The following is a 12,690-nucleotide window of genomic DNA, read 5'->3' as shown; positions in this document are numbered from 1 at the left end:
AAATACAGCATTTATATTCATTTTCACTATGGATACACTTCTCTGTATGGAAATATGCTTCTGAAACCTGACGAGCTTGGAATAGGGCAAGAGCATTCAGAATTACAGGTGGCACTTCTTTCGAAAATGCAATATAGATATGCCCCCATTGAGATAACTGAACTTAACCGGTTGGAAAGGGAATGTTTGGTTTGATAGTAAATATTCAGCACATACTTATTCATAAGCACAAGAGCAAAGGGGCCGCTCTGATCACAACACCCAGGTCATTTTTATTTATCCTGAGCTGAAAATATAGATATGAAAAATACTTCCTTTCATTTATTTTATTTTTTACTAATATATTTTAAACACCATATTGAGAGGGCCCTGCTGTGAATCTTGCTGAGGTACAAAATGGTGGATGTCTGATTTTTTTTTTTTTTTTTGCATTATTCACAACTTATGCTATCAGTCACCGTATACCCTTTTACCTATCAACACAGTATTGGTGAGCCAAATAAACACCCAACACTGAGCCTTGCAATAAGCACAAAAATGCTGTTACAAACCTGATGTCATGTAGCCCCGTGATGCCTGGGCAATAAAAGCTGGTGGGAAGTGTTTGTGCAGTCGGTAGTCCTTTTCACTGCGGGACCTCATGCGATCTGAGGCCCGGTCAGAGAAATCTGAACTAGGCCAGGCTCGCCGTAAGGTTGTACTCCGTGTCTTCTTCATTTTGAGGCTACCTGCAGTCTAATCCTCCAGCAGCAGTAGCATGAGTCAGGCCTCACGGCGTGCTTGCGATGCTTCGTTTCATTAGTCTACCACAGCCACAGCTTGGGTAGAATCTGCAAACATTTTGCCACTACCTCTCCTATGAAGCAAACTGCAGGTCTGTTCCTTTCTTTTCCCCCCCTCGAATGATCCAATTTTTACACACGTCCCACAATGCATTACACTTCATTTGCAATCAGTCCAGCTTATAGCTTCCAGATTCATGTGGAGGAAAGGCACATTATGTGGCTTCTCAGGCAAGGGGGGTGAGGGGGTAGGGGACTGCAGCGTGAAAAGCTCTGGGATCCCAAACAATAGCTCGATTCAGCATAGGAGTGCTTAGTCAAGTGTGAGCCAGAACACAAAAAGACCCAAACAAATTAGGAAAGCCCCACTGCCTTTGGTTTCGACCCAAAACACAGAGCGCCCAGGAACTGTAGGAAGCAGGGTCAAATATCCAACGGCACAGGATTAGAATGATGCTTTGATAACAGTGAAAGTCATTTTTCTTCACCTATCAGAATCCAAGCCAAGAATCCATGGAAGCAGCCTAAACCATTGCTGCAGTAATCATTCGATCAATCTTCCTGTTAGCAGCACCCACAGCATATCCATACACACTGGATGTGCATGTGTCTCATTCACACATCTATTACATATGACCTACAAGAAGTAGCAACTGTATTCTTGCAGAATCCAGGAAACACAGATGGTCATAATGGTTGATGCTTCTGTCTTTTGCCCTCCTTCAGCAGTTTGCCAGTTGTTTCTTTTGTGCGTGTCGTTATTTGTTTTAAGGGATAGAGGTATATTCCTCTCTAATGCACTAGCTCCTGCAGGCTTGGGAGGCGAGGCTGCAAATTAATCCAAACATTTGCTTTCAGTGAGTCAACCGTGTATAGTCTGCTCAAGTTGCCACAGCTCCTCCGCTGAACAGTTCTCCGCCTTGAAAACAGTGAATAGCTATTGAAGGGCAGGAAACAAGGCAGCCACCCAGTCTCATGCTAATCAAGAAGCTGTCTTAAGTTAGACGCACTGATCCTGTCAGGCTTCACATTTTAATGTGAAACACCCTTGGGCTCACTCAAACCTTGGCTTGTGCCCCAGCCTATAATCAGCTTGCATATATTTACATACAAAACTGCGTGTTTTTAGGATAGTCCAGCCCCCCTGAGATGGAAGGAAAGAAAATCTTTTGTTTGGAAAGGATATTTGCTACAGAACTTCTTCCTCTGCACAAACCCAATAGATTTCAAGTCAAAATGAGGATAGCAGGAATTGGTTCATCTGACAGCTGCAAACACATTCCATCGCAGAGGAATCAAGCTGGCTTGAAACTATAATGGAAACAGCTACTTCGCTCTCTCTTCTCTAGTTGTTAACCATTACCAACTGGCTAAACGGCAGGAAGGCCTGCAACCTCTTTAAAAATCAAGGCTCAATACAGCTGTTTCTAGTCCCACAGCCAATCATTATAGGACAACAGTGCATGCAGTGGGGGTGGGGAGCAGAAAGACAAAAACAGATACATTTCAGCTTGTAGCCAGTCTGGAAACACCCAAGCTGCTGCTACATGAGAGTTAAAACCCATTTGAGTGAGAGTTGCGATCTTCTGAACTGTGCACTTTTTAGCTATTATTCTCAGTATTAGGAGTTTAACTAAAAACTTCACTCTGATTACAAAAGATTTTAAGGGTATTATAAAATTTAATAATACTTAGCATTTCCATAGTGCTTCACTTCTTCAAAGTCCTCACACACAATTATGACCCTTCCAAGATTTCAAGGCTAGCAGGGACTACTGTGATCATCTAGTTTCAGCGTAGCAGCCATGTTAATCTGTATTCGCAAAAAGAAAAGGAGTACTAGTGGCACCTTAGAGACTGACCAATTTATTTGAGCATAAGCTTTCGTGAGCTACAGCTCACTTCATCGGATGGATTGATCTAGTTTAGGATCATTGATCTAGTCTAGGATCATCTAGTTTGACCTCCTGTATAACACAGACCATAGAACTTCCCCAAAATAATTCCCAGAGCATGTCTTTTAAGACAAAATATCTAATCTTGATTTAAAGCCTGGCAGTGATGCAGAATCCACCACAACCCTTGGTAAATTGTTCCGGTGGTTAATTACCTTCATTGTTAAAAAAATATGTCTCATTTCTAGTCTGAATTTGTCTAGTTTCAACTTTCAGCCATTGGATCATGTTATAACTCTCTGCTAGACTGAAGGCCCATTTTCAAATATATGTTTATCCACTGTTGGATTGCTCCACATCTATTTTAAAATGAACTTTTATAAACCACCAATTCAAGTAAACTGAATTGAAGTGGTTTCTTTTTTGCATGGAACCAAAAGGGTTAACCCCTCACCACCACTCAAACACACCCCAAGACACCCCGGCCACACCTACAGACTAATCAATCTTTCAAGGTTTTTTTCTTTGCTGTGCTTGCACGTCATGAGGAAGCTGCTTCCCAGTCCTGATGAAGAACTACACTGTGACACAGATGGATTCCAAATGATCCACCTCTCCCCTCCGCACCCCCAGTGCTGTTTCCTGTAATTTAACAAAATGATATACATTAACAATTAAAACCACATATCAAAGAAGCAGGAAATGCTCAATAGTTTCCTATTCTATAGATTACATAATATTCATCCTAACACAGAAATTCCAGTTATCTGAATTTCAGATGCCTTGTTGAAGAAATATTTAGGCTCAGGTTTTCACTGAAGTATGAATTTATAGACTTCTAAAAATATATTAAACACAGAATTTCTCCTTAGTGAGGCTTTTACAACAGACATATTTGTAATGGGAAATGTGAAGAATCCATGCTGTCATATGAAGTTTACTATAATGCAGCGTTTTAAAACATTTCCTAAATTAAAACTCAACTAAATTTATTAGTTCAGCTTTAATATACTTCTTTAATATAAGTTACTCTTTCCTGCTAAAGCTTATCTCACATTTTCAAAGGATAGATAATTATAGTTCTGTAACTTTGACAGCAACTCCAACTGTTTTAATAGTATTAAAACTCTGAGGGCTGGAAGAATAAGCTGAGCACTGGGAGTCAGTAAATATGCAGTTAAAATCTCACAGCTGACTTGTGTTGCTTTTGGCAAGTCACTGCCTCAGTTTTCCTACCTGGGGAATGCAAATAAGAATTATTTGTGGTTTATATGCTCCTCTCCTCTTGACACCAGTAGGAATTACATGACTAAAACTCCACATATAGCTTTGAAAATGAAATATTGAGGGATTCTTTCCCATATACCCTTATTGCCCAACAAATATGTGTAAAAATTTAAAGGACGACATTCAGGTCATTTTTCTGTACTGCTACAAAGATGCATGTTTCCTTTGACACTTCTCCTTCATGAACTGAAGGCAACATGAAAATGAAGATCAGCAAATATATGACCGAGAGCTCCATTTAAAAAAAAACAATTAGATAAGATTTTGAGTACACAATTACTGAACAGTCTGGGTTTCATCCCCTATAACTATATGATGCTTTTGCTGGCCAGAGTTTTCAACCTAAAAGCAGAAGCCATAATAATTAGAGCTCTCCTCAGAACTCCTAAGTTTTCTGTAGACTAGGAAAAGTGACTGAGTTAAGGTCGGGATTAGTTAACACAAACTAGCTAAGTGTGACCTAAAAACTCAGCCACTTTTCCTAGTGCAGATATAGGTCAAGTCATAGCCAAAATCCTAGGCTGTAACTCTACCAGCTAAAAATTGAGCTAAAGATATTCCCTGAATCTACATTAGGAAAAATAGGTTTAAGTTTAGGTCAAAGTTAGCCAGTTCACATTACCTATCCCTGACTATAAACTCAACCTTTTTCCTAGCCTAGACAAAGCCTTAGATGGCAGTCTGTTTTATTATGGCTTTATAATAATGTGCTTCTGCACAGGAGAATGGAGCTGCTATTCTACTGCTCCTAAAAATAAAAGGATGGCTGGACAGATGAAAAATAAAATTAAAAAAAAAAAGACATTAGGAAAAAGAGGAAGTCGTGAGTCAAGGGTCTAAATGGAATAAGTGATAAGAGGGTGGGGGGGGGGACAAGGTCAAGAAATAACACTAAGGGGTTGTCTTCACTACCAAGATACGTCGACCTAAGTTACAGTACTCCTCCAGCTATTCACGTAGCTGGAGTCAACATAGCTTAGGTTGACTTATCTTCATTGCACTCCATCGACAGGAGACACTCTCTGGTTGACTTCCCATACTCTTCTTGGAGAGGTGGAGTACTGTGGTCCACTGCAGAGCGCTCTGCCGTCGATTTAGCGGGTCTTCACTAGACCCGATAAATTGATTACTGCTGCATCGATTGCAGTGAAGACAGTGAAGACAAGCCCAAAGTGAAGAGGGGAAATAACAGACTGACAAACAAGTAGGGCCACGCAAGCAGTGATCCTGACATTGGCTTCCCACATAATTATTCCCTACTGAAAATTACTGAGTTGAATTTTAGAGTCTACCCCGCAACAGATCAATTTTTACAAGAGTGGGGATTTAAGGAACAGCTCTATTAAACACAAAGGTGTGTGTGCTCATGCCACTGATATGCAGAATATTTAACTCTAATTCTTTACTAATAGCCTGAGAAACACATGGACAACAATTAATTTCATTTTACTACTACTTTTTTTTTTTTTTTTTTTTTTTTTTTTACTTTAAACACTGCACATATCTTACATGGTAACCTGAACATTTAATTTCCTGATAAGTTCTAGGTACAGCAGATGCAGGATGTTTTCATGGTAATATGTAATGTATATGGTTAATATAAGATCACATCTTTTCTTCTGAATGAGTACATGTGTTTTTCATGGTTAGTGCTTTGGGACAGAGTATGACATGGGCTGCATTTTTGCCCTGGTATAATTTAGTGCAAATTAATATATTTGTCCTAGAAAAAAGTCAAAAGTCAGATTTCAGTTAAAATAAATAAATAAACCATCACAAACTTCTCTCCCCTCCCCTCCCCATGTTTTAGATGTCGGTCTGAAGCATGTTTTAGAGGCCATCTCTCACTTGCAGCACCCTTAGAGTGGCCATCTATGCCTCTCTCCTCCTTGTATTCAATATCTCAGTCTCTTTCTAGGCCCAGACTGGAAAGCGTTTTCTGACATATCTGAAAGATTTCCTCCTTTTGAAGGGAGAAATCTAGAGCAAGTTTCCTCCTGCTATTGTATCTATTTGAAGCCAAAGGGTGTTAACTAGAGTGAATCAAATGTGTAACTTGAATATCAAGTTTAAGTTTTGGCTGTTTTGTTTGGGGGGAGGAGGGGAAAAGAGCTTCAACCAAACTTGTCATGATCCAATTCAGCTAAGAATGAAGGAGCGGGGGAATGCCCCGTGCATATAGGCATTAATAAGGGATTTTGCTATTTGCTCTAGGAGGTATAGAGGAGAAAGGGTCTAGCTCATGACTACAGGCCCTTTCGCTACTTTAAAAACAAAATACAAAGAAGAAGAAGACAATGCCTTGACCAGGTTCAAGTGAAGTTGTTGTTCTTGATGGTTATTGTTATTGGTGGAGGCCCTTAAAATGACTCAGCTGGTCGGCTATCCCACACACATCATTAAAGAGAGAGGCAGAATCGGGGGTGCACTGGCCACAAAGGTCCTGAAGTGTTTTGAGATGAATCAGAAGAAACCTACAGCCTTAACATCCATTTCCCCCACTTAATTTGTGTAATTACCAGAAGCAGACTGCCTAGAAATGACCACTTCAAAGATGCTGGCTTGGCATTATACATTTAAAGAGAATGACTTAGAATACCCTTGATATATCCTAAAGCAATTTTTCTATTATTAAGTAAAAAGTGTGCTGAACACCCCAAACTCCTGGTGAGTTTACTGAAAGTTCAGGAAGCTCAGTAACTTGCAATAATTGCATAAAAGTTTCAGATGCTTTCATGAGTTATCTGTTTTGGTCCTCCTTCACATTTAAACAAAATGAGCAAACAAGTATTACTAAGCATTTCTATTGCATTTTGATCATCAGAGTCCTTTATAAACATTAAATAACTAATCCTCCTTGACGGAATTAATTATTACTATCCCTGTTTTCCAGATAGGGAAACTGAGACAGAATGAAAAGTGACTTGCCAAAAATCATACAGCAAGTCAGTGTCAAAGCTGTGGTTAAAAATGAAGAGTCCCTGACTTCCAGTTTACAGACCACACCTTTCCCTGATTTATGAAACATGTGATTGCTCCCATATGACATGCTGCGTCCAGTGTTAGCAAGATGCGGATTTTGAAGTAACATTATGATCCTCTTTTAAATTAAAAAAGTAACAAACCAATTTGCAAATAGAAAACGGACAGACCTTTAAAATAGCAGGGCTGGTGGGTGCTGCCATTTTAACTTTCGAGGCCTAAGGGTCAACGGCTCAGATTCTAAATGAAATGAGAGTTTAAACTGACAAGACTCCATCTTGACAGTAAAATCAAAATGGGGGAAATAATCAAGACACACATGAACAAAGCTGAAAAAAAGCTAATGAGGTCTTGGGATGCATCAGGAGAGGTATTTCCAGTAGGGATAAGGAGGTTTTAGTACCATTATACAAGGCACTGGTGAGACCTCACCTGGAATACTGTGTGCAGTTCTGGTCTCCCATGTTTAAGAGGGATGAATTCAAACTGGAACAGGTACAGAGAAGGGCTACTAGGATGATCCGAGGAATGGAAAACTTGTCTTATGAAAGGAGACTCAAGGAGCTTGGCTTGTTTAGCCTAACTAAAAGAAGGTTGAGGGGAGATATGATTGCTCTCTATAAATATATCAGAGGGATAAATACCAGAGAGGGAGAGGAATTATTTAAGCTCAGTACCAATGTGGACACAAGAACAAATGGATATAAACTGGCCACCAGGAAATTTAGACTAGAAATTAGACAAAGGTTTCTAACCACCAGAGGAGTGAAGTTTTGGAATAGCCTTCCAAGGGAAGCAGTGGGGGCAAAAGATCTATCTGGCTTTAAGATTAAACTCGGTAAGTTTATGGAGGAGATGGTATGATAGGATAACATGGTTTTGGTAATTAAATATTCATGGTAAATAGGCCCAATGGCCTGTGATGGGATGTTAGATGGGGTGGGATCTGAGTTACCCAGGAAAAAATTTTCTGTAGTATCTGGCTGATGAATCTTGCCCATATGCTCAGGGTTTAGCTGATCGCCATATTTGGGGTCGGGAAGGAATTTTCCTCCAGGGCAGATTGGAAGAGGCCCTGGAGGTTTTTTGCCTTCCTCTGTAGCATGGGGCACGGGTCACTTGCTGGAGGATTCTGTGCTCCTTGAAGTCTTTAAACTACGATCTGAGGACTTCAATAGCACAGATATAGGTGTGAGGTTTTTTGCAGGAGTGGTGGGTGAAATTCTGTGGCCTGCGTTGTGCAGGAGGTCAGACTAGATGATCATAATGGTCCCTTCTGACCTAAATATCTATGAATCTATGAACAACAGCTTTACCCCTCATTTTAGGGAAAAAAATGAACCTCAGCCCTAAAATCAAAGTTTCTATATTTGTGTGCTCAAGGATTCATTTCTACATTACTACCCTGCCTTGCTCCTTGCATATAGTGAATCATATGTCTCATAAAGAGGAAATTAAAGCAGCTTTGCTTTATTACCATTGGCTAAGTTTGATAGTTGACAAGCTTCCAACATAATCACAGGAATCAGTTTTGGTGTGGTGCTTAATTCCCTGCAAAAAAATGCTGAAACTTCAGTCTCTATACTGTTAGCATGTAATGAGAATCCTTTCAAAGCCTGTTGAAATAAGCAAGGAAGAATATGAGAGTTTGTGTTTGTATTGCAGAGGCAGTCTCTACCAAACAGGCAATAGAGGTAGGGTGACCATGTGTCCTGGAAAACTACAAATAGCTCCAATTTTCAGGGGCAGTCCTGGCCTCCTAGTTGTATTTATAAAACTAGGAATTTTCTAAGTATTTCAAGCTGTGATGTGGCCTAAGTTTGTCCTAAAGTTACTGTGCAGCTGGAAAAAACTGTTACTCATCTTTCGTAACTGTTGTTCTTCAAGATGCGTTGCTCATGTCCATTTGATTGTAGGTGTATGTGCTTGCCACAGGCACCGGTGCCGGAAGTTTTTCCTCAGGGGTCTCTGTAGGGGACCGGCTCTGGCGTGGCGCACATATGCGCGAGTATAAGGGGTGCTGCCGGTCCCCTCCCTCCCTCAGTTCCTTCTTGACAGAACTACGACAAAGGGGAAGAAGGGTGGGTCATGGACTGGACGTGAGCAACACATCTCGAAGAACAGTTACAAAAGGTGAGCAACCAATTTTTCTTCTTCGAGTGTTTGCTCATATTCATTCCATTGTAGGTGATTCCCAAGCAGTACCTCTGGAGGCAGGTAGGAGTTAATGGACGTGTCAATTGCAACACAGCACTGCCAAATCCAGCGTCATCCCTGGCTTGCTGGGTGATGGTGTAATCCATTTTGAAGGTGTGCATCACAGGTCTGCAGATGTCCTGGATGGGGACATAAGCCAGGAAAATGGCAGACAATGCCTGAGCTCTTGTGGATTGAGCCGTTACTATTGGTGGGGGCATCACCCATGCCAATTTGTAGCAGGTACGGATGCAGTTGATAGTCCAGGACAAAATCCTCTGGGACGCCCTTCATTCTGTCAGCCACTGCAACGAAGAGTTGAGTCGATCTGCAGAGAAGCTTAGTGTGCTCTAGGTAGAAAGCCAGGGCACGCCTAATGTGTAGGGTGTGCAGGAGCCTGTCCTTGTTAGACGCATGTGGCTTTGGACAGAACACCGGGAGGAAGATGTCTTGGTTGACATGGAAATGCGACACCACCTTTCGCAGGAAAGCAGGATGGGGACGCATTTGGACTTTATCCTCGTAGAACACCATGTGCGGTGGCTCTGACGTAAGAGCTTTAATCTCGGAGACTCACCTTGCTGATGTAATAGCTACAAGGAATGTGACCTTCCGCAACAGGTGGGAGAGAGAGCAAGAGGCTAGAGGCTTGAAAGGAGGACTGGTAAACCTGAAAAGGACTAGACTGCGATCCCATTGGGGGAACCAGATCACGGACTGGAGGAAACAGCCTCTTGAGGAACCTGATCGTCATCTTATGTGAGAATACTGATCTACCCCGGATATGCATCTGGAATGCTGATACGGCTGCCAAGTGCACTTTAGTAGATGAAAAGACAAGGCCCTGTTGCTTTAAATGCGGAAGGTAGTCCAGGATGGGTTGTAAAGAGGCACTGGCAGGGGAGATATTCCACTCTGAAGCCCAACAGGAAAAGCATTTCCACTTCACGAGGTAGATAGCCTTCCACTAGAGCTTTCTTCTTTCCAGAAGAACCTGCTGGACCTCCGTGGAGCAGGCTTGCTCCTCAGGGCTCAGCCACACAGCATCCACACCAGCAGGTCTGGATGGCCTGGGGAGTCCATGGGGCTGCCACTGCCACATCCATGAGTGTGCCGAACCAGTGCTGGCGAGGCCAGGCCAGGCCGGGGCAAACATGATGACTTGTGCCTTGTCCTTCTTGATCTTGAAAAGGACCCTGTTGATCAGTGAGCTTGGCTGAAAGGCATGCATGAGACCCCTCCGACCACGACAGAAGGAATGCATCCAATAGCGAGCCGCAGTCAAGGCCTTGTCATGAGCAAAATTGGTGGCATATTCTGTTCTGTTTGTTGGCGAACAGGTCCACTTGGGGAGCTCCCCACTTTTGGAAGAGCATCCGGGCAACCTCCAAGTGGAGGGACCTCATGGTGAGAGAAGAAGGACCTGCTGAGGCAATCCGCCAGCGTGTTCCAGACTCTGAGGAGTGGGAGGCTTCTAGGTGGATAGCATGCTGGATTCAGAAGTCCCACAGGCAAAGGGCTTCCTGACACAGGACTGATGCCCGGGCTCCCCCTTGTCTGTTGACGTAGAACATGGAGGCTGTGCTCTCTGTCAGTAACTGCACCACTCGACCAGATAGATAGGGAAGGAATACCTCACATGCCAGGCAGATGGCCCTGAGCTCTCTGTTTATGTGAAGTGACAGCTCCTCCCGCGACCACAGTCTTGAGGGCTTCAAGGTGCGCTCCCCAGCTGAGGTCAGATGCATCCAACACCAGGGATTCTGTGGGCCATGGAGCCACAAACGAAACCCCTTCCATCACTGGATTTGGATTGCACCACCATTGGAGGGAGAGGAGTACTTGGGCGGAATTGTGAGGAGCGTGTCCAGGGGGTGTCTGAGGAATAGACCAACAGCAGCCACATTTGAAGGCACCTCAGCTATAGCTTGTGTGTTGGACTATGTAGGTGCACGCAGCCATGTGCCTTAGGAGTCCGAGACCGACCTGAGTTGCGGTGAGCAGGTGTGTGGTGACTTGGGCACTCAGATCCAACATTGCCCTGAACCTGGCTTGTGGTAACAATGCTCTGGTTAGGTAGAGTCGAAGACTGCTCCAACGAAGTCTGTCCTCTGAACAGGGACCAATGTTGATTTTTGTTCACTTATCAACAGGCCTAGGGCATGACAAGTGGCTTGCAACACCTCGATACTGCGCTGCACCTGCCCTTTTGAGCAGTCCTTAATGAGCCAGTCATCCAGATAGGGATAGGTCTGGACCCTCCGACAGTAAGCTGCGACTACCGCCATGCACTTTGTAAACACTCTTGGCGCTGTCGCTAGGCTGGATGGGAGCACTGTGAACTGGTAACGTGTCTGACCGACCAAAAACCACAGAAATCTCCTGTGGCCGGGAAATATAGAGATGAGAAAGTAAGCCTCTTTCAGGTCAAGGGTAGTATATCAGTCTCCGGGGATCCAGGGAGCGGATGATGGAGGCCAGGGAGACCATGTGGAACTTCAACTTCTTGAGATATTTGTTGCGGTCTCGTAGGTTTAAGATGGGGTGTAGGCCCCCTTTGGCATTCAGAATAAGAAAGTACCGGGAGTAAAATCCTTTCCCTACTTGTTCTGTTGGAACTTCCTCCACAGACCCCAGCAGCAAGAAGGCTTGTATCTCCTGGGCAAGCAATTGCTTGTGAGAAGGGTCCCTGAAGAGGGAAAGGGAACAGGAGTGAAAGGGGGGATAGAAAGAAATTGGAGGGTATACTCTGCTGCCACCGTATTGAGAACCCAGTGGTCTGTAGTTATGGCGGTCCAAGCAGGGAGGAAAGGTAACAAACGGTGGGAAAATAAAGGGTAAGACAGATCCTGGTTGCAGGTTGGGAAGTCGCCCTCGAGCATCCCCTCAGAATGATTGCCTGTTCTTGGGAGGGGCACGGCTCAAGCCCAAATGAGCCCCTGCTACAGGCAGCTGGCCTTGGCGACTCCTATATCTCCTGCTCTTTCTGTGGCACGGTTCCGCTCTGGTCTAGCCCGTGAACCTCTGCGTTTGCTGAGATTTAAATCTCTTCCTAGCATTGGCCAGGGTGTACAGACCCAGTGAGCGAAGAGTGGCCCTTGAGTCTTTTAGGCCATGTAATCTGCTGTCTGTTTATTCAGCAAATAAATAGGACCGAGCTGTCGAATGGGAGGTCCTGGAAGGACTGTTGGACTTCTGCCAACAGACCAGACAACTGAAGTCATGACGCCCTTCTTGTGGCCATCACGGAAGCCATCACCCTGGCTGAGGATGCTGCCACATCTGAAGTGGCCTGGAGGGGGCTCTCGTGATTGCCCTACCATCATCTAGTATGGCACTGAACTCCTGTTTAGCGTCCTGCGGGAGCAAGTCAGCAAACTTGGCCATGGACTGTCATACGTTAAAATGATACCTGCCAAACAAGGTCTGGTGGTTTGCGATGTGAAGCTGTAGGCTGGCTGTAGAATAAATTTTCCTGCCATACAGAAGAAGTTGCTTTGCATCTTAATTTTTCGGGGTCAAGCTGGGTTGCCCCTTCCTCTCGTGCT

General features: G+C 43.7%; 1 protein-coding gene across 4 annotated transcripts in view; it reads right to left on the bottom strand.

The window, feature by feature from the left end:
* STOX2 (storkhead box 2) overlaps positions 1–12,690 on the bottom strand; it is a 225,428-nt gene that overhangs the window by 107,785 nt on the left and 104,953 nt on the right. Inside the window, exon 1 of one of the 4 annotated variants that reach the window (XM_074951238.1) lies at positions 552–2,078. The exons of 1 other annotated variant lie outside the window; for it this stretch is intronic. In XM_074951238.1, coding sequence (XP_074807339.1) covers positions 552–717 — 166 coding nt within the window. In that variant the 5' untranslated portion in view covers positions 718–2,078. Of the gene's footprint in view, positions 1–551; positions 2,079–12,690 lie in introns of those variants that run through there. 2 more of the 4 variants (XM_074951239.1, XM_074951240.1) reach the window with 2 other exon arrangements.

Source organism: Natator depressus, chromosome 4, assembly GCF_965152275.1.
Source record: "Natator depressus isolate rNatDep1 chromosome 4, rNatDep2.hap1, whole genome shotgun sequence".
NCBI classification, from domain to species: Eukaryota; Metazoa; Chordata; order Testudines; family Cheloniidae; genus Natator; species Natator depressus.
Note: the sequence above shows the minus strand (reverse complement) of the source record. Positions and strands in the feature narration are given on the sequence as shown.